The sequence below is a fragment of the Dipodomys merriami genome, unplaced genomic scaffold (genome assembly GCF_024711535.1).
Source record: "Dipodomys merriami isolate MVZ:Mamm:240054 unplaced genomic scaffold, mDipMer1.0.p SCAF_99, whole genome shotgun sequence".
NCBI lineage: Eukaryota > Metazoa > Chordata > Mammalia > Rodentia > Heteromyidae > Dipodomys > Dipodomys merriami.
This window is the reverse complement of record NW_027206612.1, coordinates 3081190-3106675: the sequence shown is the minus strand read 5'-3', so window position 1 is coordinate 3106675 and position 25486 is coordinate 3081190. Positions and strand designations below refer to the sequence as shown.

Sequence of the window (25486 nt, the reverse complement as noted above, 5' to 3'; positions counted from 1 at the left end):
AGCTGAGCCTAGAGTCACACAGGCCTGTGAGCTGAGCCTAGTCACACAGGCCTGTGAGCTGAGCCTAGTCACGCAGGCCTGTGAGCTGAGCCCTGAGTCACACAGGCCTGTGAGCTGAGCCTAGTCACACAGGCCTGTGAGCTGAGCCTAGTCACACAGGCCTGTGAGCTGAGCCTAGTCACACAGGCCTGTGAGCTGAGCCTAGTCACGCAGGCCTGTGAGCTGAGCCTAGAGTCACACAGGCCTGTGAGCTGAGCCTAGTCACACAGGCCTGTGAGCTGAGCCTAGAGTCACACAGGCCTGTGAGCTGAGCCTAGTCACACAGGCCTGTGAGCTGAGCCTAGAGTCACACAGGCCTGTGAGCTGAGCCTAGTCACACAGGCCTATGAGCTGAGCCTAGTCACGCAGGCCTGTGAGCTGAGCCTAGTCACACAGGCCTGTGAGCTGAGCCCTGAGTCACACAGGCCTGTGAGCTGAGCCTAGTCACACAGGCCTGTGAGCTGAGCCTAGTCACGCAGGCCTGTGAGCTGAGCCTAGAGTCACACAGGCCTGTGAGCAGAGCCTAGTCACACAGGCCTGTGAGCTGAGCCTAGAGTCACACAGGCCTGTGAGCTGAGCCTAGAGTCACACAGGCCTGTGAGCTGAGCCTAGTCACACAGGCCTGTGAGCTGAGCCTAGAGTCACACAGGCCTGTGAGCTGAGCCTAGTCACGCAGGCCTGTGAGCTGAGCCTAGTCACACAGGCCTGTGAGCTGAGCCTAGAGTCACACAGGCCTGTGAGCTGAGCCTAGAGTCACTCAGGCCTGTGAGCTGAGCCTAGTCACACAGGCCTGTGAGCTGAGCCTAGATTCATGCAGCTCTGTGAGCTGAGCCTAGAGTCACACAGGCCTGTGAGCTGAGCCTAGAGTCACACAGGCCTGTGAGCTGAGCCCTGAGTCACACAGCCTGTGAGCTGGGCCTAGATTCATGCAGCCCTGTGAGCTGAGCCTAGTCAAGTATGCGTGAGAACTCCTGGCTCTAAGGGCAAGGCTGCTGGCTTTCTTCCTCACAGAGGGAATGCCCCAGGAGATCAGCTAATGCTAACCTGCTATGAATGAGGGAGCAATGGGACACTTGACATTGATGTCGGAGAGGACTCAAGATTGTGTGGCCTGTATGTTCCATGAATTTACAGTGCAAAGGACCTTGTCTTTGCAAGGTGCGGACATTAATCCTGTCACATTTATCAGGAAGATCCAGAGATTCCAAGAGAAAAAGAAGGGAAGGAAGAAAACGAGGTGGGGCAAGATGGTCGAAAACATTCACCATTTTGTTCTGAGAGCAAGAAGAATCCAACAGCACAAAAACAAGCAGATTCTGATCAAGGAAACAGGAAGAAAGGAAAAACTACAAGGAGTTCCTGGGGACACAGGAAATTGCAAGCAGCAATCAGGGCGTTAGAAAAGCAGCATGGAATATGGAGCTGGCATGCAGCTGGGGATGGGGAGTCAGAAAGACAGCGATACCGGGTCAGCTCAAAGGGTCTTGGTGAGGGATCACCAAATTCAGCCTCAAGAAAAACAGACAATCTACAAATCTCACAGCCTGCCCAGGGACATGCAGGGCAGCAACCAAGATGCTGTGACAGGCTAAACTTCAGACACTGAGACATCCTGTGTCCCTCCTACCCAAAGAGCAACAAAGCAGCGGCATATCGGAAAATCTCCCTGGGAGCCCAGGGACAAGAAGGAATCACAGCCTAACAACCCGCAGACACTGCCACAGAAACTGGATATAAATCAGTTATAAGAGGCATGGGAAGGAAGGGCAGACTTGCCTGTGGGAACAGCAAAGCCTTACACTACCCATCACTAGGCTGCGGCCAGGAAGCCCGAGGGCACAGGAGCCCAGCAGACATCAGTACAAGCAGACAGAGGGTCGGGAGTACCCCCAAAGCCAGACACCAGAGGCACTCAGGAAGAAACGGCAGACCCCACTTCAGATGGTGCTGTGGTCCCCCCAAACCCTGTCCAGCACAGCCTGCCCTTAGAGACAGGCAGATGGACCTTGGGGGCCCCTAGCTGAGCCGAACAATAGAGGCCTTAGCTGTCAGCCATCTGGCTTGAGCTCTGAGCCCTTCCCCCACGTAAGGTCCTGTGAGGAAAGCAAAGCCCTCACAGTGAGAACTAAACAGAACCTTGCAACCTGCAGAGGAGTCTATATACAAATACAGACATGCATGTTGTTTGCCTTTGTTCCTGCATTCGTGCCAGTGTTTTGAGTGTTCAATTTGTTCAACAGTATGGTTCCTTAAACCAGATAAAGGCTATCTACATTTTAACATATACATTCTAGCACAGACCTGTTACTCCTCCACTTAATCTTGGAATCTTTCACCATCATATCGGAAGCCCATCACCCGCTCTTAGTATTCTCTTTCAAACCACAATTTCATACCTCTACCCATTACAGCTCTTCATATCCACATATCATATTCTTTCCTACCCTTGCTTAGACCTGGACTCATACCTGGTAACTAGAACACCTGAACATTATTTATTCTTGTTTCCCCCCCCCCCCCTGCTTTCTGTTAAACTACATTTTTATTTCATTTTTTGCTTGTTTTTCTCGTTTTCTTCTTCTTCTTTATCACTGATGTTGTCTGGTTTTTTGTTTTGTTTTGTTTTGTTTTGGGGGAGGGTCCGGTTGTGGGGCCTGAACTCTGGGCCTGGGCGCTGTCCCTCAGCTCTTAAGCTCAAGGCTAAAACTCTACCACTTGAGCCACAGCGCCACTTCTGGCTTTTTTCTTTTTGCTTATGTGGGGCTGAGGAATCGAACCCAGGGCCTCAGGCATGCAAGGCAAGCGCTCTACCACTGAGCCACCTTCCCAGCCCCCTAGTTTTTTGTTTTGTATTTGTGTACATGTGTGTACACATATGTGTATATGCTTGTATGTATGTATGCACATATATATGTGTATATATGAAAACAACATTAACTAAATTTTTTGCTCTGCTTACCTCACTCTACCTCCCCTTTGACCTAACCATAAAGATTAGCCCGCACTCCTTCCTACCCTATATAACCAACTCCCTAGCTATTTTCTATTACCACCCAGGTTAGGAAAGGTCCTCCTCAAACACGAAGATATGCCTTGGATCCTATATTCATCTAAACATATTGACGCAATAGCAGTGACTTGTCCTCATGAGAACTTAATGCAAACACAAGACTGTAGTTTACCACTTGCAATGCCCTTTGAAACCAATCTTCCTCAGGCTGTGGAGAAGAGTCTGTACAGCATCTCGAGCACTGAAACAAAGCCTCCCTGTCCATACACATAATTATTTATATGGTTAAACATGGACCATGAATCAAACTATGAGATTACTTAGGAGAAGGGAGAAGGGGGAAGTGAGAGAGGACAGTGTGAATAATTTTGAAGTGCCTAGTAAGTATATATGAAAACAGCATAAAGGACATGAGTGAAAGCTATCCATCTCCATAGCAATGGGCCAGGGGAGTAACAGCGGGGGAATGCAGTGCAAAGACGGAGATGTGACCATGAAATCCATCCCCACACAATATATGTAAGCCGATGAAAAAAGAGAAGGTGAAGGAGAAACTAGGTATCCCAATAACTTCTCCTAGTCACATCACCAAGGCCTCCCAGGCACTAGATGATGGAGACAGCCACAACCACGCTGGGACGAAAGCTCATGGATTTCTCTAAATGAGATTTAAAGACTCGGTAGGGGAGAGATTACGGATGTTCTCAGAGGACAACACATCATTAAGCCTGTAAGAGTCGACGTATAAAACCTACCAAGCCCAGCAAGGAACACATCTCAGCCTCCTGCTGCTGGCGCACACCGGCGGCCTCAGGCACAGTGGAAGATGACCTAAAAGACAAATGTTTCAGAGCCAAGTCTCCTGGAATGTCTGGTAGCAGGCTCCCGGCAAATGGGGAGTTTGGGCTGTTCCTAGTTCAAATCTATATGCAAAACAACCCAGAACACACAGAACGGAAATGAAATCTGCCATCACACCAGGAGCAGCAGCAGAGGCTTCATAGATGAACAGCAGCTCAAAGCACCCTTCCTGTAAGAAACCACAGTTCTGTGCTGAATGCTGGTGGCTCACGCCTGTCATCCTAGCTACTCAAAGACTGAGATCTGAGGATTCTGGTTCAAAGCCAGCCTAGGTAGGAAAGTTCATGAGACTCTTATCTCCAATTAACTAGTAAAAAGCTGAAAGTGGAGCTGTGGGTCAAGTGGCAGAGGGTCAAGCTTGAGCAAAAAAGCTCAGGGAAAGCGCCCATGCCTAGATTCAATCAAACATGCAAATATGCACATGTACACACGCATGTGCATACACACGTACACGCATACACACACACACACACACACACACGCACGCACACCCTGGCCTGGTAATGAACTCCAACTCCACTCTCCGCTTCTCTCTACTCTTACTTTCAAACAAATGCCTTTTATACTACATTACCCTCCCAGGAGCCATGGAGATATGTCAATACATGAGCGGGCAGGCTCTCAGTCCTGAAGGTGATCACAACTGCAGGCCTGGGCAAAGCAGGCAGGCCTGTCTGGACGGCCTTTCTGGAAGGTGGTCTGAACAGCAGCAATACAGTAAGACACTCAGCTATCCTGCTGAGAGAAGAGTTCTTTATCTCACTCTTCCTTACTGACCCGCAGCTGATACCCACAAGGAGCTGCTGGTTCACAGGTAGCCCTCTCCACCCCTCTCCTCCCCTGGCTGTGGTACCATCCCTTCAACAGCTGCAGGATGCAGAGTGCAAGGAAATGAGAAGTTCAGAAAACCAGTAGCGTGAGTGTGTGAAAGTAGTCTGCACTGTCTCTCCACCTGCCACTCCGGGTGAAGACACTTATTTCTTTCTTTGTAGAAATCACTCGCTTTTCTATCAACTCTAGCAATCAATTTCAAAGGACATGAAAGAATATTAGTAAATCAAGAACAAAGTAGCATGAACCTGATATAAGCAGGATACACTCTATAATCATGAAGAGAGAAACAAAAGGCTTGCTTCTGGAAATAAACTCAAAATATGCCATCAGAACTCCTCTGAGCCCACAGTCAAAGGCCCACTGAGCAGGCTCGGGGGTTCTGATTTGGCAGGTCTTGTGCTTACCAAAACATTACTTCAAGTAAGCAATTTCAAAATGAATGATTCCCATCTGGACTTCAGGCACAAGATATCCTCAAAGTAACCTAGAATGAAAGTAAATTAACACCATTTATGTGTGTGCATCCCACCTTCCAGTGGCCACTCAGGACGGGGGGTGGGGGGTACAGAACACTCTGGAGGTGGCTGTACAACTCCTCTAATGAGCAGAGGTCATAGCCCAATTTCCTTAAATTTCTTTAAGAAAAAAAAATTAACAAGCCCAATGTTCACTGCTCATACCTGCAATCCTAGCTATTTGTGAGACTGAAAACAGGAGGAAAAATTGACCTTATCTCAACCCATAGCTGGGTACAGTGGCACACACCTGTCACCCCAAGCTACAAGGGAGATTAAGACAGGAGGATCACAGTTCCAAGACAACTGGTACAGAAAAATCCAAGAGACCCCACCTCCACAGAGGGAGCTGGGTACAGCATGTACACCTGTGACCCCAGCAATGACCTAGTCCTAAAGAGAATGCCGAGAGCACAAGACTCTACCCTAGGAATAACCAGCAAAAACTACAACTAGAGGCAGAGGGACGGGCTAGCAAGTGTGAGGCAGGAGGGCAAACCCCAGAGCCCCAAAAGGACAAGAGCAGAAAAAAAAAAAAAAAAAAAGAGGGAAAGGGAAAGGGAAGGATTTTCTGAGTTTACAAGTCTCTCACAGGACTTGTGCAATTGGCAGTATGGTCAATTTCTTCCTGTTTGAAGCTCCCAGTAAGCACAGACAGGCTCTTCCTAAGTACTACAAAGGTTGGAAAAAGAAACTTCCTGACCAACCAAGAAGTGAGCAAGCCCAGAGTGTCCCCTGCAGGGACGAGCGCGTGGGCTGTGACCGATGAAGACTTGCAGGGACAGGCTCAGGCTGCTACACTGCCTGTCACCCTGTGAGACACAAGCCTGCGACTTTGTGGGTAAAAGTCTATGTGCACTCTGACGTCCCACTAGGACAAACTGCTCTATCAACCCAACGACTCTATTCCACACAGACAGAGCCACGGGGCAACGTGGGCAGCATGTGGGGGAGAGTGGCCTCGAGCATCACAAGTTCACAGCCAAGGCCCCGCTGTACACGGTGACTCAACAGCACAGTCCTCACCCTAAGCACTCGCGAGCAACGAGGCTCACGGACTCCACTCAACCCACTTCTGGGAGGAAGCTCCCGGTTTGGGCTGCTGCTCTCGGGCGACAGTGCGGGTGAGGATGGGCAGATGTGGCCCCATGCCGTGGCCTCTGCGGTTCTGGCCTGCCCCAGAGGAGGGCGGGAGGCAGAGCTGGGCTCAGTGGGTGGTGTGAATGGGCTGGGTGTTGGCACCACCCCACCCACAGGCCAGCCCATGCGGCCAGGCCTGCTCAGGCTACCCGGCCTGGGCTCAGCGCGGCTCGGCGGGGTGTGCCCTCTCCTACAGGAGTCCTCTGACACGGGTACGGGGCCAGCCCAAAGCGAGGCTCAGCTGACTTCTGAGGACGTATTTCCTAAGTCTCATGTTCTCCCGTGGGCCTCAGCAAGTGCAAAGGCCGCTTTTAACTTACAATACATTTTGGAATAAAACACTATCTAAAATCTGAATAGCTTTTGATTATTTAAATAATAATCTACCTCGCCTCCTTGTCCCTCACCCCTCTTGGTTTTTAATCAGCAGAAGAAAAGTCAAGTATAGTTAAAATTTCTTATATACTGATTTTAAAAAGACTGTAAATAGCCAGCTCACACCTGTAATCCTAGCTACTCAGGAGGGTAAGGTCTGAGGACAGTGGTTCAAAGCCATCCCAAGAAGGAAAGTCCACGAGACTCTTATCTCCAATTAACCACCACAAAAGCCCTAAGTGGAACTGTGGCTTAAGTAGTGGATCACTCACTTTAAGCTCAGGGACAACACCCAAGCCCTGAGATCAAGCCACAGGACCAGGGAGAAGAAAAGGTCGGAGGCTATGCTTCAGGTTTCCAACTTCACCACACTGGAGTTCTCACCCAGGGTGGTACTGCTCTTAGGAAAGAGACACAGGTAACAGTGAGAAGCACCAACTGGGAATAAAACAAAGGCACCTTATAAGACACCAGACCTGCCAGGGCCGTGAGCCTGGACTCCAAGCTTCCAGAACTGGCAGGAATGAAACTCCATTACTTAACAGCTATCTTGCCTGCAGTATCTTGTTACAGGGATAGAATGGACTAAGCTGGGCTGAGAAGGTAGCTCACTTAGTGAGCTTGCCTCACATGCATGAAGCCCTGGGTTCCATTCCCCAGCACCACATAAACCACAAAACCCGGAAGTGGCGCTGTGGCTCAAGTGTTAGAGCACTAGCTTTGAGCAAAAGAAGCTCAGGGACAGCACCCAGGCCCTGAGTTCAAGCCCCAGGACTGGCAAAAAAAAAAAAAAAATGGACTAAGCTGCTCAACTCCACCAGTGACCTATTTAACATGTTCTAGAAAACACACACTAGGTTCATAAAGAGGAGATGCTAAAATGTACTTAGAACTGGATTTAATGTAAACAAACTAAAGTCTTAGGGAGAATATGAATTTTTCTATGATAAACATGATTAGCTGTACTTTCCACACTGTATTTGAGATTTTTGTATTTAGAATTTTCCTAGGGTAAGCTATGTCTGTACACTCATTTTACCAAGCATTCTTTTCAAGACCCAACACTAACATTTGATTTTAGCAACATCTACTCTGAATGCCCATTTGCATTCACAATAGAGACTTGGAGCAGCCTTCCTGGAAGTGTTTTTACATTGTCATTTAAACCCACATACATCCTCTTCCTACACAAGTTCAGATGCAGGGCAAAACCCTGGGCTTCTGTTGTTACAGTGTTAACAGTGACCAATGACTAAAGAACAGCTCCTGAGTGTCTGTTACAGCGTTACCAGTGAGCAGTGACCAGAGAACAGCTCCTGAACATCTGTTACAGTGTTAACAGTGAACCAGTGACCAGGGAACAACTCCTGAGTGTCTGCTACAGTGTTATCAGTGAGCAGTGACCAGGGACCAGCGCCTGAACGTCTGTTACAGTGTTAACAGTGAACCAGTGACCAGGGAGCAGATCCTGAGTGTCTGCTACAGTGTTATCAGTGAGCAGTGACCAGAGAACAGCTCCTGAACGTCTGTTACAGTGGTAACAGTGAGCAGTGACCAGGGAGCAGCTCCTGAGTGTCTGTTACAGTGTTATCAGTGAACCAGTGACCAGAGAACAGCTCCTGAACGTCTGTTACAGTGGTAACAGTGAGCAGTGACCAGGGAACAGCTCCTGAGTGTCTGTTACAGTGTTATCAGTGAACCAGTGACCAGGGAGCAGCTCCTGAGTGTCTGTTACAGTGTTAACAGTGAGCAGTGACCAGGGAGCAGCTCCTGAGTGTCTGCTACAGTGTTAACAGTGAACCAGTGACCAGGGAGCAGCTCCTGAGTGTCTGTTACAGTGGTAACAGTGAACAGTGACCAGAGAACAGCTCCTGAGTGTCTGCTACAGTGGTAACAGTGAGCAGTGACCAGAGAACAGCTCCTGAGTGTCTGCTACAGTGTTATCAGTGAACAGTGACCAGAGAGCAGCTCCTGAACGTCTGTTACAGTGGTAACAGTGAGCCAGTGACCAGGGAACAGCTCCTGAGTGTCTGTTACAGCGTTATCAGTGAGCAGTGACCAGAGAACAGCTCCTGAACGTCTGTTACAGTGGTAACGGTGAACAGTGACCAGGGAACAGCTCCTGAGTGTCTGCTACAGTGTTATCAGTGAGCAGTGACCAGGGAGCAGCTCCTGAACGTCTGTTACAGTGGTAACGGTGAACCAGTGACCAGGGAGCAGCTCCTGAGTGTCTGCTACAGTGTTATCAGTGAGCAATGACCAGGGAGCAGCTCCTGAGTGTCTGTTACAGCGTTATCAGTGAGCAGTGACCAGGGAACAGCTCCTGAACGTCTGTTACAGTGGTAACGGTGAACCAGTGACCAGGGAGCAGCTCCTGAGTGTCTGCTACAGTGTTATCAGTGAGCAGTGACCAGGGAACAGCTCCTGAACGTCTGTTACAGTGGTAACGGTGAACCAGTGACCAGGGAACAGCTCCTGAGTGTCTGTTACAGTGTTATCAGTGAGCAGTGACCAGGGAGCAGCGCCTGAGTGTCTGCTACAGTGTTAACAGTGAGCAGTGACCAGGGAACAGCGCCTGAGTGTCTGTTACAGTGTTAACAGTGAGCAGTGACCAGGGAACAGCTCCTGAGTGTCTGTTACAGTGGTAACAGTGAGCAGTGACCAGGGAACAGCGCCTGAGTGTCTGCTACAGTGGTAACAGTGAACAGTGACCAGGGAACAGCGCCTGAACTTCTGTTACAGTGTTAACAGTGAACAGTGACCAGGGAGCAGCTCCTGAGTGTCTGATTTGAAACTTATGCTTATGTCCTCTAGGTTAGGCAAAGCAAGTCGGCCTTGGTGTGTGTGATACAGACCGAGCCGTCTTTACAATGACACTGTCTTGGCCATGGTCAAGTCTACTGTCAGCGGCAGAACAATCCTGCCATAGAATCTCTGAAACCTCTAAGCATTCTAATTTCAAGGCCAGCTTTTGCAAGGAGTTAGAACATCTATCAGTTCTCTTGTCCTAACGTTTACCTCAAGCTAATTTCCACTGTTTTGTTACGAACCAAAAAGAAAAGTGGATGAAGGGGGAGCAGCCCGCCATTCTCGGACAAAATGCTTCCTGTCCGTGGCCCACCCCGACACGGTGGCCCGTCTCCTTCCTTGCCTGGCTACACTGCCGCGCCTGCCCTACTCTTTCCTGGTGCCTAACACTCATCCTCACACGCACACACACTGTGTGTGCCCTCCAGGTGCCCGACACGCTCTGCCTAGCTGGCATTTCAGAATGATATTTGCTCATCTAACAGGAGGTGTTTGCCTTCTCCTGGTAGCTGGCGCTGGAGGCAAGGTCAGCGGCCACTGTGCAGAGCCCTGCATGTGGGCGAGCATGCACACCCCACCCCAAGACGCCTCCCCTCAGGGTCCTGGCCGGCGGGCGCTGGAGGGGCACCACGGCCTCCCACCCCCCACAACTTCTGGTGACTGTTCTTAACATCACCTCCAAGGGAGAGTTTTGTCATCTGAACAGGGTGATCTGCATGATGACTCTTAATGATGCACAGTACAAATGTGCCTCAGTTTCCACTGTCGGGCCTTTGCTGCCTCTGGTTGGCAGGACTCCGGAGCTGGTGCCTCTTGATCATCAAAAGGAGCCAAGGAGCACACAATGATCCTGATGGGGCTAATGCTCACGGAACCCATGGCCATGGTGATCACTGTACAGGCCCCTCCTACCCACAGCGCTCCAGGAGACGCCTTGTCAGGCATCACCGCAGACACTGGAGAATTTGATAGGCCTGCTGTCAATGACCAGTGTTAACATGTCCACTCTGTACTGCTATCAGGTTTCTCAAGAACCCTAGTTTGTTGTGGAGGAATAACCACACCCAACTTAAGGGCTTTGGAGACTTTCCCCAGCCTCTCTTCAAGGGTGAGACTGTGCTACGGAATCTTAGGTATGCATCAGTTCTCTCTTCTACTCTCAGTTCTTTGCCTGAGATGAGGTGAATTCTATTCATTTTATTTACATGCCTATATCCCATCTTCTTGCAGAGAGGTCTAATAGACATACCTGAAATGCAGACTATAGGATGCACTTAAGTTGGCCAGACATCACCACCGGGGAGGTGCACTTTGACCTCACCATCCCTGGGGACAAGTGCTCAGCTAGTACTGACTGACTGACTGTGGCAGAGAGATCTGTCAGGTGACCTGAAGTTCCGAGCCTGTGCCCGGGCATGGCAGCTGCCTTACACAGAGGCTGGTATGTTATCAAAATGTACAGGGGACCACAGAGGAGGAAGGTCTGCATTTATCTCTAATTCATTCAGAATTAAGTCCCTGGCACTGTTCAAAGAAAGCTCACCACATTTAACTAATGGAGAGCCAGAAAGAGAGTAGGAAGCCCGCATCAGGAGAGGGTGGGATGGGTCACTGCAGGACGGGTCACTGCGGGAGGAAAGGGGAGGGCAGGACGGGTCACTGCAGGACGGGTCACTGCAGGACGGGTCACTGCAGGACGGGTCACTGCAGGATGGGTCACTGCGGGACGGGTCACTGCAGGAGGAAAGGGAGGGCAGGACAGGTCACTGCGGGACGGGTCATTGCAGGACGGGTCACTGCGGGACGGACGGGTCACTGTGGGACGGGTCACTGCAGGACGGGTCACTGCGGGACGGGTCACTGCAGGACGGGTCACTGCGGGATGGGTCACTGCGGGACGGGTCACTGCAGGAGGAAAGGGAGGGCAGGACGGGTCACTGCGGGACGGGTCACTGCAGGACGGGTCACTGCGGGACGGGTCACTGCGGGACGGGTCACTGCGGGACGGGTCACTGCAGGACGGGTCACTGCAGGAGGAAAGGGAGGGCAGGACGGGTCACTGCGGGACGGGTCACTGCGGGACGGGTCACTGCGGGACGGGTCACTGCAGGAGGAAAGGGAGGGCAGGACGGGTCACTGCAGGACGGGTCACTGCGGGACGGGTCACTGCAGGAGGAAAGGGAGGGCAGGACGAGTCACTGTGGGACGGGTCACTGCAGGAGGAAAGGGAGGGCAGGACGAGTCACTGTGGGACGGGTCACTGCAGGAGGAAAGGGAGGGCAGGACGAGTCACTGCGGGATGGGTCATTGCAGGACGGGTCACTGCGGGACGGACGGGTCACTGCAGGACGGGTCACTGCAGGAGGAAAGGGGAGGGCAGGACGAGTCACTGCGGGACGGGTCATTGCAGGATGAGTCACTGCAGGACGGGTCACTGCAGGAGGAAAGGGGAGGGCAGGACGAGTCACTGCAGGACGGGTCATTGCAGGACGAGTCACTGCAGGACGAGTCACTGCGGGACGGATCACTGCGGGATGGGTCACTGCAGGAGGAAAGGGGAGGGCAGGACGGGTCACTGCAGGACGGGTCACTGCAGGACGGGTCACTGCAGGACGGGTCACTGCAGGAGGAAAGGGGAGGGCAGGACGGGTCACTGCGGGACGGGTCACTGCAGGACGGGTCACTGCAGGACGGGTCACTGCAGGAGGAAAGGGGAGGGCAGGACGGGTCACTGCGGGACGGGTCACTGTGGGATGGGTCACTGCAGGACGGGTCACTGCGGGAGGAAAGGGGAGGGCAGGACGGGTCACTGCGGGACGGGTCACTGCAGGAGGAAAGGGAGGGCAGGACGAGTCACTGTCGGACGGGTCACTGCAGGAGGAAAGGGAGGGCAGGACGAGTCACTGTGGGACGGGTCACTGCAGGAGGAAAGGGAGGGCAGGACGAGTCACTGCGGGATGGGTCATTGCAGGACGGGTCACTGCGGGACGGACGGGTCACTGCAGGATGGGTCACTGCAGGACGGGTCACTGCAGGAGGAAAGGGGAGGGCAGGACGAGTCACTGCGGGACGGGTCATTGCAGGACGAGTCACTGCAGGACGGGTCACTGCGGGAGGAAAGGGGAGGGCAGGACGAGTCACTGCGGGAGGAAAGGGGAGGGCGGGACGGGTCATTGCGGGAGGAAAGGGGAGGGCGGGACGGGTCACTGAAGGAGGAAAGGGGAGGGCAGGACGAGTCTCTGCAGGATGGGTCACTGCAGGACGGGTCATTGCGGGAGGAAAGGGAGGGCAGGACAGGTCGGGTCACTGCAGGACGGGTCATTGCGGGAGGAAAGGGAGGGCAGGACAGGTCACTGCAGGAGGAAAGGGGAGGGCGGGACGGGTCACTGAAGGAGGAAAGGGGAGGGCAGGACGAGTCTCTGCAGGTTGGGTCACTGCGGAACGGGTCACTGCGGAATGGGTCACTGCGGGATGGGGGTCACTGCGGGACGGGTCACTGCAGGACGGGTCACTGCTGTGGATCTGAAGTCTGTGCCTAACTACACCCAAGTCCATTGCTCTCCAGAGCAACTAACTGCCAGCAGACTGAAGAGAACGAGCAGGAGGGGATGAGAAACATATTAGGGAAGAAAGAGGCCTCTCCCCCATGAAGTCCAGCTTGTTCCCACCTGCCTTCGAGAAGGACAAGTTCGAGGCTAAGAAGATAAGCCTACTCCAATGAAGCAGGTCTCTATGCCTAGCAGCTGAAACGGCCTCCAGCCCCAAGGCGAGCTGTGAGGGAGCCCAGCTTCTGCTTGTGTGGATGGTATGTCCGTGGGTGCTTCTGGAGCAAGGGTCAGCCAGGAACCCCAGCACCACTGGAGAGTGAGCCAGCGCCGGACACTCTCCTCCCCTCCCTGACTGCGGGGCAGCGGCAGCCCACTTCACAGGGCCACTCAATGAGGCCGGTATGCAAAGCCTTGGGACAGGGTCCACATCACTGTGCCCTCCCACGCCCAGGCCTCCCTGCATGGCACTGTCCCTGGTGTTCAGAGCATCACACACAGGCAGGAACGAAGGCGGAGCTGAGCAAAGGTGCTTACTGAGAGGAACAGGGATGGGGAATGATGCACACTCAGGACCAGTAGAGAGTGACTACTTTAGAGAATGGTTTGGAAGCAAAACAGAGCTAGAAAGCCATCAGCTCTATCTGTAGGAAGCAAGGCACTGAAGTAAGCTCAACATGCAGCCCCACAGGGCAGAAAGCCAGGCCAGCAGGGACAGAGGGCTGCCCATGCTCACGCCTTACGTGATTACTTTTCTTAGCATACATGGAGAGCACCCCATTTCCACACAGAAGTCCTGCCGCAGGAGCTGTGAAGCCTCAGCTCCGGGTCAGAGATGTAGTTTGTTCTGGAGAGTTGAGGGACTGCAGGGGTGATTAGTGCAGGTAACGACAGGCCCTGCTGTGCTCCCAGGCCCGTCTCCACAGGAAGCTGAGCTCTGGACCTCGCCTGAAGGACAAGTGAGCACACTGGATCGCAGGCCTTTGATACATACAGGGAGACCAAGGCGTCACTGGCTACCATGAGCCCCATCTGAACTCTGCTTGCTGGAGGGCTGAAATGGGCATGAGGGCCATCCTGAGTTAGGACTTCAGACTGCTGCAAATAAAGCCAACAGTAACAGTTGGGTACCGGTGGCTCATACTTATAACCCAGGAGACTGAGATCTGAGGATCACAGTTCAAAGCCAGCCCAGGCAAGAAATCAATGAGACCCATATATCCAATTAGCCACCTTTTGGTAGAGATATAGTTCAAGTGGTAGAGTGCCAGCCTTGAGTGAAAAGGCCAAGTAAGAGTGCACGGCCCCAACAGAACAAACCAACCCGCGAACAGTGAGGCAGGCTCAAGGTGCACCCCCGAACGCCTTTCCCTCGGCAGGGGAGGGGTGGCACCAGCTCTAGTTCTGCAGAAGAGACCACCGAGTGCAGGGGTCTGCAGCCGTCTCCAGCACTCTGGCAGGAAGCGCTGAGAGCCCTTCTTCCTGAGCCTCCTCATTGCCACTTTACACCTCAAAAGACAACACACACACCCCAAAACACTGCTGACTGCCTCCTGTTCCCTCCAAACAGCACCCTTTACGTCCCTTGTACCCACTGGCCTAAATTTGTAGAAATGAATCCCAGGTCTAATGATAAAACTGTGCCACCACTAGAGAAAGCGAGAGCACGCGTGGCCCTCACACTGCGGGGGACACCAGATGTACAGTCACTCGAGAACGGTGCAGTGTGCACTGTTTTTAAAGAAAGCAGCAGCAATGAGTCTCTGATCCTGGGGCATTCAGCCAGGAGAGATGAAGGTGTACATTAGATGTACATGTGACACGTGACAGGAACATCAGCTTTGTTCCTAACTGCAAAACGGGGAGAACCTCAACATCCTTCACCTGGCACACAAAGCAAAATAGCAACTACAGGGGTTGGAGGTGTGGCTCAGGCGGTAGAGCACCAGCCAATGAGCAAAAACATCAGATACCAAACTACAGACCTGGTCTTGAAAAAGAAAACAAATGTGGGATTAGCACTGGTCAGGACAGGGCTGGCGGAGGAGGGGTGCCTATACCTGTAAAAGGCACAGGGGCCCCTGGATGGCTGCTCTGCCTGGTGATGGGACCACACACACGGCAACAATGAACAGAGCTGAGCCCTTGTGTACCTGGGCCTGAGAGAGCTGGCCGGGCAGTGACGCGCACCAGCCGCCTCCTGCTGGAGCACCATTACCATGGACAGAGAGGTCACGGGTCCTATGTACTGTGGCCAACCTACAGCTACCTCACAGGAAGACACTCAACAGCGGATGAGAAGAAAAAGAACATGCAATAGTGAAGTGGGTAGCAGGAGAGATTTCAAGAAGGCTTTGCACAAAGGCAGCAAAACCCACACAGTAACACCCAGGTGCATCTGGGGCCAGCTGGTCTGCGTGTGTTTAAATACAAACAGCAGTCTGTCATTCATGGATGCATGGACGTGTGGATGACTGAGTGTGACACGCAAATATCAGGTCCCCACCAGGCACGCGAGCACAACGTGCCCTCCTGGACAGCTCTAGTCTCCAGGCAGCTCTGGTCTCTGCACGGCCCACATCACGGTACTGGCATCTCTACACAGGACCTCCACCTCCCGCCCAGCCTGTGATGGCTAGCCTGTCCTGTGGCTCCCCTGTGTGCCCCAGTGAGCTCAGCCTTGGGAACATGCGTGCACACACAAGGGTCTGCTTTAGGAACTGGCCAGGGTGTGGAACGCAGACGCTGGGGGGGCTATATGATCTGACAGTGGTTCGGCACAGTGTCAAGGCTATGTCTCCTGGGGCTTTGGAACCCAGTGGCCTCTGTAAGACCAAGTAACCTCCCACGCAGGTCCTCCGTGGGAGGACGCGATCACTGGCTAGGTGGGAGCACCAGTCATGAAATAACTGCCCCCCCAACTGCACCAGCCCCAAGCAGCCGGACCGCAGCAACGTTCACGATACTACTCCCAGGCCCAGACCCACAAGGGAGCCCTGTCCTGGAGCCTCCGTGGGTGGCAGCCACGTCTCCCTGTGACTGACAGGAGGATAAGGCAGGAAGAAGACCCGGAGGATCTGGGCACGCTGACGTAGCAGATCATTTGTCACCACTCCATCAGGCGACTATGGGAACTCTCTCAGATGAGGGGCGGCTGGATCCCAGGCCCGCCACGACACCTGCAGGCTCCACAATGTGGCTACTGTAGGAAACATGGGGGACAAGAGCCCAAACCAACATGTGGCATGCTCTGAGAGGCAGGAGCCCTTGCCAGGGAGGGAGGGCCCTGCGGCACCGAGCAGCCTGCAGGCTCGCTCTGGGTGTGAGTACACGCAGCACCCTACCAGGCCACGCTGCTCTGGGCCCCGTTGTCAAGGTGACAGAGCAGCTCCAGGGTCTGCGCGGTGCTGGCGGAGTCGTCGGGAGACTCGTGGTTGCCGGATTCCAGCTCCTTGGGCATCCTCCACACGGCTGCACACGCCAGGACGCGGCTGTCTGAAGCTGGAAAACAGAGCAAAGTCAGCGGGGCGCAGTCCGCAGCCAGCACATCGACACTCGGCAAGCCACAAGCCAGGCACATCTGCTCCATAAAGCACTAGCGCTGCAGGCGGCCTGGGGCCGGGGCCAAGTCCACACACACAGAGGCTCGGCCTGGGTGGCCCTGAGCCCACCTGTCCAAGTCTTACAGACCAACATCCAGTGTCAGAAGAAGGTTTAATGGCCTCAGCATCCATGTCCTCCCACCCTTCTTCAGCAGTTCTTCAAAATGAGGGCAACATGGCAACACACGCTATAATGACAGGCATGTGTCTGGGATGGCAGCACTCACAACTTTAGGCCTGAGACTCTCCGTGTGGAAACACTGCTGCAGGCATTACATTTACCTCAGGTGGTGAGGAGTGCGGCCACAGGCAGGACCACCGAGGTACTGGCAGCAGAGGCCAGCCCGGCCTCGCAGCTCCCCCGCCATTCCCAGAGGCTCTAGGGGAGGAAGTGATCAAAAGTGATCAAAGCAGCTGAGAAGAGCTAGCCAGCACTCTTTAGGATGTGCAGGGCGCCAGGTCTCAGCCTCTAGCCTCTCAATGTGACCATCTGAATTCCTAAACAGAAACACTTTCAAACTTTACTTTCCATTGACATTTTTTCACATGTGAAACACCCTCCTTTTCCTCCTAAAGACAATCTCAATGAATGTTCCAAAATTAAATCATTGCCATGAAGAATATATAATAATGTTAGAACAAGAAAGAAACACTACTGAGCAGTATTGCTTACATTTCCCACAAGAAAAGAAACCACACATTGCACTTCATTGAGTATACCACAAAATTAAGAAAAGGGAAGGGTCAAAGGGAGGTGAGGCCACCCCATTTGTTAGGAAAGGGAAAGACTTGGAAAAATTATATTAAGTGAAGCCAGCCAGGCCCAAAGAAACATAGGTTCCATAGTTTTCCTTGTCTAGGACAAGCAGAAAAGGTCAAAAGCTATGTACATATGACCAGATAAGATGATGCTAAGCAAAATGAACCCCAAAATAGGGACACGAGGTTTTATCTTTCTTGCTGTTGTTTTTAATGTACTTATAATGTACTGTGTGATTGGTTTCTTTTGTATGTTCTTCCCTCATGGTATAGCCCCTGTTTTTACTGTATTTGATTCCAGTGCCCTGAATCTTGTATGTACATTTTTCTAATTTGGGGAGGGGAAGGGAAATAACAAAATGCTGAAATAAGGATACAGGTTGACCCATTGTAACAATGAGATGTACAAGACACTATGTTGAAAAAGAACTTTACCACTTTGGAGGAGGGCGGGAGGAGTTGGGGAGGTGGGGAGGGAAGGAATGGTAGGGGAAAAACAAAAGGGGGTAACAATGCTCAAGAGAAAATGTACTCACTACCTTACTCATGTAACAACAAAAAAGGGAGGTGAGGATGTTCCAATCAAGATACACTGTATTTATAAACCACTTTGTTAAATAGTACCTTCTTTGTACAAGTATTCAAAGATCATTTTAAAAATTAAGGTAGCTTATCAGATTAATGAAGCATCTATGCATTAAAAAATGAAGAGATCATGCTATATCACCACATGTGATGGTCTTCGAGTGAACACCAGAAGTATAGTGGACATCTATGATGAAATTACCAACTTCATGAATATTACTAATACCGCTCAGGATTTCAACCAAGGCTTTCTGATTCCAAATTCAGTGCTAATTTCATAGCTATTCCAAGAAAATGTAAAATTTTGACTTAAAGGAAAAGAATGACAAATGTCACTGGTCTGTCTCCATGCACCTGCATCTTAACAGTTACATTTCTACCATTAATGTGGGGCGAACGCGACAACCACTACACTACAGAAACAAGCCTTTAGGTATGGCAGCATCACGAACGATAGCCTTGCTCCAGACAAGAGATTCTAGCTGAAATTTAGCCACACAGTCTTTCTGTAGAGCCCATGAGGTTCGCAGAGATGTCCTGGAAACACGAAAATCACCAGAGAGAGCTGGCAGCTTTGAGCACAACACTCCACCACGGGGCGGCCTGGGACCACACTCGGCCAGGAAGCACACAGGAGCGGCCCAGGACCACAGATCACACCATCCTCCTTTCAACACAAGCAGAGGCAGCTGAGCTCCGAGGCCTGGCTACCCCTATGCCAACTTGGCCAGGCTGAGCACACGCACATGGTGCAGTGTACTTCCGTTTTCCATTCATGAAAATCATATGTACTTATGGCATAAAACCATGCTTTGATCTATGTTTCCATCGTGAAACGGCTAAATCAAGCCGATATGAATTGCTTTACATACTTTTTTGTTCTGGGAACACAAAATCTATCCTCTGATTTTCAGAGTTACAATACAGTGCTACTCTCTCCATGACGTACAACAGACTGGAGCTCACTCCTGAGTATAATTGAAGCTTTTGTTTCAGTGTCCCACTCTCCCCTTCCCTGTGCCATCGCTAGCAGCCCCATTCTCCTCTCGGCTCCTGTCCCGGGAATATTTCAACTTTACATGTAAGTGGGAAGATCGGCACCTCTCTTTTCAGTACTGAAAAGAGCATGGTGCATGCACCGCACACTTCTCCGTCGCCCACAGATGGATACCTCACCGAGTTTTACACCGTAACTGCTGAGATGCTTCCGTGAATAAGGAGACTGGACAGCCAGGAAGAAGGCTGCACACACTGCAGCGGGTGTGCCAGAGCAGAGCCTGCACACACTGACACACTGCAGTGGGCGTGCCAGAGGGAGGCTGGACAGACTGACACACTGCAGCGGGCGTGCCAGAGGGAGGCTGGACAGACTGACACACTGCAGCGGGTGTGCCAGAGCAGAGCCTGCACACACTGACACACTGCAGCGGGTGTGCCAGAGCAGAGCCTGCACACACTGACACACTGCAGCGAGTGTGCCAGAGCAGAGCCTGCACACACTGACACACTGCAGCGGGCGTGCCAGAGGGAGCCTGCACACACTGACACACTGCAGCGGGCGTGCCAGAGCAGAGCCTGCACACACTGACACACTGCAGCGGGCGTGCCAGAGCAGAGCCTGCACACACTGACACACTGCAGCGGGCGTGCCAGAGGGAGGCTGCACACACTGACACACTGCAGCGGGCGTGCCAGAGGGAGGCTGCACACACTGACACACTGCAGCGGGCGTGCCAGAGGGAGGCTGCACACACTGACACACTGCAGCGGGTGTGCCAGAGCAGAGCCTGCACACACTGACACACTGCAGCGGGCGTGCCAGAGGGAGCCTGCACACACTGACACACTGCAGCGGGCGTGCCAGAGGGAGGCTGCACACACTGACACACTGCAGCGGGCGTGCCAGAGCAGAGCCTGCACACACTGACACACTGCAGCGGGCGTGCCAGAGGGAGGCTGCACACACTGACACACTGCAGCGGGTGTGCCAGAGGGAGGCTGCACACACTGACACACTGCAGCGGGCATGCCAGAGCAGAGCCTGCACACACTGACACACTGCAGCGGGCGTGCCAGAGCAGAGCCTGCACACACTGACACACTGCAGTGGGCGTGCCAGAGGGAGCCTGCACACACTGACACACTGCAGCGGGTGTGCCAGAGCAGAGCCTGCACACACTGACACACTGCAGCGAGCGTGCCAGAGGGAGGCTGCACACACTGACACACTGCAGCGGGCGTGCCAGAGGGAGGCTGCACACACTGACACACTGCAGCGGGCGTGCCAGAGCAGAGGCTGCACACACTGACACACTGCAGCGGGCGTGCCAGAGCAGAGGCTGCACACACTGACACACTGCAGCGGGCGTGCCAGAGCAGAGCCTGCACACACTGACACACTGCAGCGGGTGTGCCAGAGCAGAGCCTGCACACACTGACACACTGCAGCGGGCGTGCCAGAGGGAGGCTGCACACACTGACACACTGCAGCGGGCGTGCCAGAGCAGAGGCTGCACACACTGACACGCTGCAGCGGGTGTGCCAGAGCAGAGCCTGCACACACTGACACACTGCAGCGGGTGTGCCAGAGCAGAGCCTGCACACACTGACACACTGCAGCGGGTGTGCCAGAGCAGAGCCTGCACACACTGACACACTGCAGCGGGCGTGCCAGAGCAGAGGCTGCACACAGTGACACACTGCAGCGGGTGTGCCAGAGCAGAGCCTGCACACACTGACACACTGCAGCGGGCGTGCCAGAGCAGAGGCTATACACACTGACACACTGCAGCGGGCGTGCCAGAGGGAGGCTGCACACACGGACACACTGCAGCGGGCGTGCCAGAGCAGAGCCTGCACACACTGACACACTGCAGCGGGCGTGCCAGAGCAGAGCCTGCACACACTGACACACTGCAGCGGGCGTGCCAGAGGGAGGCTGCACACACTGACACACTGCAGCGGGCGTGCCAGAGGGAGCTTGCACACACTGACACACTGCAGCGGGCGTGCCAGAGGGAGGCTGCACACACTGACACACTGCAGCGGGTGTGCCAGAGGGAGGCTGCACACACTGACACGCTGCAGCGAGTGTGCCAGAGCAGAGCCTGCACACACTGACACGCTGCAGCGGGCGTGCCAGAGCAGAGGCAGCCTTCGAGGAGGTACTCCAGGCAAGGCAGAACAGAACAAAAAGTGCAGGGTCTCACACACAAACCTTACTAGACACTTTGCAAAATGCTACTAAACCAATGCTTTCTAAAGTGTAGTGAATATAAAGAAAAAAGGGGAAAATTTCATCTGCATGAAAACCTTAAGATTTTCTGAAACAAAATTTTCTTTCCAGAACTTAAAATTGAAAATATGGTGGGTACAAGTTCAAAGTCCCTTAGTGAAAACTGTAAACGGGAATGAGCCCCTAAGAAGACCAGAGAGTCAGAGGTACATGCCACGGGGGCCTCCCTCCCCCACCCCGGAGAAACCGCAGAGGGAGCTCTCCAGGTCCCAGGAACACAGCAGGCATCCTCAGACCCCAGCCCGCAAAAGCGACGGCATTCAAGGTAAGTGGCACTAAGGAGGTGGTGGGAAACAGGCCCAGACACACCAGCTGGTTCTGGAGCTCTGAGGGTTTCCACAGCTCCATGCATCTCCTCAGAGCACTCAGCATACATCACACATAGCACAGAGACTATGGTGCTTTCAAGAAGGAAAACCACATGGTCTCCCTGATAAGTGGATATTAAATCCAAAATGTAAGGTGATATGACAAAATTAACAAGACTTAAGAAACAAAGGACTTCCACTCATCTGGTCGAATCACTACTAAATAACCCCATGCTGCTGACCACATGTATGGTATATATGTGTACGCCAGAGGGGAACCAGGAGGATGACACAGAACTAGAGGGAATCAGGGAAAAACCTACACCAGCGGGACCCATCAGCTGCACTGGACATTGACCAAAATGAACTAAGCAACTCAATGGCAGCGATGGGAGGGAGGGAACGAGTGGGAAAGAGGGAACAGCTGATGCTATGCAAAACAAAAGAAATGTACACATCACCCAATGTGGAAGAAATAACTATATTGCAAAGCTCATAGAACTCATTAATGTTATAGACCGTGGGCTGGGAAGTTGGCTCAGTGGTACAGCGCTTGCCTTGCATGCCTGAGGCCCTGGGTTCGATTCCTCCACACCACATAAGCAAAAAGAAAAAAGCTGGAAATGGCATTGTGGCTCAAGTGGTAGAGCGCTAGCCTTGAGCTGAAGAGCTAAGGGACAGTGCCCAGGCCCAGAGTTCAGGCCCCACGACCTGACCCAAAAAAAAAAAAAAAATGTTATAGACCATGATAGACAATTTGCTCCATGAAAGTTAGAATGTGTTTGTGATTTTAACTAAGCATCACTATCCCACAATACTGTGAAATTTGGGGAATTATGTAACCAACTTAATCACAATAAAAAAAATAGAAAAAAAAAAGGAGGAAAACCAGGTCTTGAGTAGGAAACACTGTAATAAGCAGAGAGAAATTTATCTTCATCTGATTCAATACCATGTTGATATTAGGTTCTGTGAAGACACTGGGCTGAATTCACATCGCAGCCTATGGAGCCTCTAAGCACAGCGCCCAAGCCCCCCCCCTCCCTGTCCCACCCCCTGGACAAAACCAGGCCAGGCCCAGGAAAGCAGGAAACAACGGAGAGAGCTTTCTGAACACTTCTGAAATAACATGGCAAAACCCCTGGTAAAATTAATATACACTTAAAAAAGAAAAGCAAAGAATGACAGAAACGTTAGGTCGGCTCCGTTGGCATAGGCCCCTGTAGGAGTGAGGTATGCGTGGAGATGAGGTGTGGAAGAACTAATTTACCTGCATGGACAAAGTCACAACAGTGAACCCACCGAAGCTGCTTTATCAAAGGGGGAGGGACAAGGGAGTGATCAGGGATCAACTGGCTCTAGACACATTGTACACACGCATGGAAATGTCACATAGAAATCTCTCTTCTACAATTAATATAGGATATTTTTTAATTAAAATAAGAACAATCTGGGGCTGGGAAGGTGGCTCAGTGGTAGAGTGCCTGCCTTGCATGCATGAGACCCTGGGTTCGATTCCTCAGCACCACATAAGCAGAAAAAGCTGAAAGTGGCACTGTGGCTCAAATGGTAGAGCGCTAGCCTTGAGCCGAAGAGCTGAGGGACAGTGCCCAGGCCCAGAGATCAGGCCCCATGACCAACAAAAAAATACAATAATAGAAAAAATAAGAACAATCCCATAATTTAAAGAATGGCATGGCTGAGAAATGCTTAAGAGGACATCACTGGGCAGAGCTAAATTTAAACCATCCTCCTTTGATTATCACTTCATCTGAAGATATATAAAATTAACCAATTGCTTTTATGGTATAAATAGCAATTATAGCTGGGCTCTGGTGGCTCATGTCTACAATCCTAGCTACTTAGGAGGCTGAGATCTGAGGATCCTGGTTTAAAGCCAGCCTGGCCAGGAGTCTATAAAACCCATTATCTCCAATTAACCACCAAAAGCCAAAAGTGGAGCTGTGGCTCAAGTGGTAGAATGCCAGCCTTGAGCAAAAAGGTCCAGGGACAGCACCCAGGCCCTGAGTCCAAGCCCTCAGACCCCCCCCAAATATATATCAACTGTACTGTCTCCAATAAGGAATCAGTAATTGTTTTATAGCTTTAAGGTAGTTAGTCATTTATAAAGAGTTTTCAAGCACAAGCGCTCTATAAACAAACCAAGGCCTGTATGAACACAGATCACTGTAGACAACAAGAGCACGGACTCTGTGAGAAACCCTACCACAGCAGTGCACCCATAGTACAAAACCAAGCAACACACAATGCACAGCAAACACACGGGTGTTGACACAGTGCGAGAGAGCCACAAGACAACAGGTTAGAAAGGAGTCAGATAAACCCTGGACCAGGAAACGGAGGCCGGGTGGCACGGAGTGACCTTTCCAAGTTCACACAGCTCATCAGCTCCAGAATCAGGGCAAATGGAGCCTCTTACCTCACAGAACAGCCCATTGCTTTAAAGGAGAAAATGCCAAGTTGTGTCTTTAAGGCCAATTTAACTCTTGCTATTTTTTTCCACATAACTCAAGAGCTGGAGACACTTAATGAGATAAAAAGATAATCAGGAGAAAGGAAGGAAGAGGCAAACCTGAGGCGGCTGCTGGGGGGAGGAGGAGGCATGGGGGGGAGGCTCTTCGGCAGGCAGGGCTTAGAGGAGCTCACAGGAGATTAGCGCCTTCGTGAGCATGAACAGGCATGGAGCTTGGTGAAGGGCTCCTGTGCCCTCCCCAGCTGCACACATGGGAACCCAGGGGCTGTGTTTGGAGGTGGTGCCACGCCCGGGTCTTGTGCAGGTTGAGCAGGTGAGTGAGGAAGACTCCAGCTCCTCCCACTAAGCGACACCCAAGACAGATAGAAGGCAGGGCTTGAGGACCCCTGAGCACCAGTCACTAAAAACGTGGTGGACAGCACCTTTGAAACACTGTGACGAGACTGTGTTCAGACCATACCGCTGCCTGTACCGGACCACAGAGTGGCTGCGTGTGGGACAAGATGAAGAGTCCTAGCCTAGCATCCGGTCTGCCCCGCACGGACCCTGTTGTCCCTCTCCAGGCAGGGCTGAGGGAACAGGGCAGCCTCTGAGAGGCTCTTGGGCAGGGGGCAGGAGAGGTAGAAAGATAACCAAGAAGCAGGCGCCTATAATCCTAGCTACTCAGGAGGCTAAGATCTGAGGATCTCCAATAAACCACCAGAAAACTAGAAGTGCTGCTGTGGTTCAGAGTGGAAGAGCTAGCCTTGAGCAAAAAAATTCAAGGACAGCACTCAGGCCCTGAGTTCAAGCCATACAGCCAACAACAAGATGGACAGATAGGCTGGGAATGGCTTAGTGATAGAGTGCTTGCCTAGCGTGCATAAAGCCCTGGGTTCGATTCTTCAGTACCACATACACAGAAAAGCCAGAAATGGCACTGTGGATCAAGTGGTAGAGTGTTAGCCTTGAGCAAAAGAAGCTCAGGGACAGTTCACAGGCCTGACTTCAAGCCCCAAGGCTGGAAAAAGGTGGGGGGGGGAGGGGACCCCTCGGAGAGGAGATGGGATAGAAATTCACCCAGCCAGTGCCGCTCACCTAGAGAGCCGCCCAGCCAGTGCTGAGCATAGCCCAGCCAGTGCCGCTCACCTAGAGAGCCGCCCAGCCAGTGCCGCTCACCTAGGGGGCCGCCCAGCCAATGCTGAGCATAGCCCAGCCAGTGCTGCTCACCTAGAGAGCCGCCCAGCCAGTGCTGAGCATAGCCCAGCCAGTGCTGCTCACGTAGAGAGCCGCCCAGCCAGTGCCGCTCATGTAGAGAGCCGCTCAGCCAGTGCTGA

At 52.4% G+C, this 25486-nt stretch overlaps 1 protein-coding gene across 2 annotated transcripts in view; it reads right to left on the bottom strand.

Annotated features, from left to right (window-relative positions):
- Eipr1 (EARP complex and GARP complex interacting protein 1) overlaps positions 1 to 25486 on the bottom strand; it is a 106993-nt gene that overhangs the window by 17791 nt on the left and 63716 nt on the right. For both annotated transcript variants that reach the window (XM_070014669.1, XM_070014670.1), the window contains one exon: positions 16472 to 16628. In XM_070014669.1, the coding sequence (XP_069870770.1) occupies positions 16472 to 16628 (157 nt within the window). The remainder of the gene's footprint in view (positions 1 to 16471; positions 16629 to 25486) is intronic.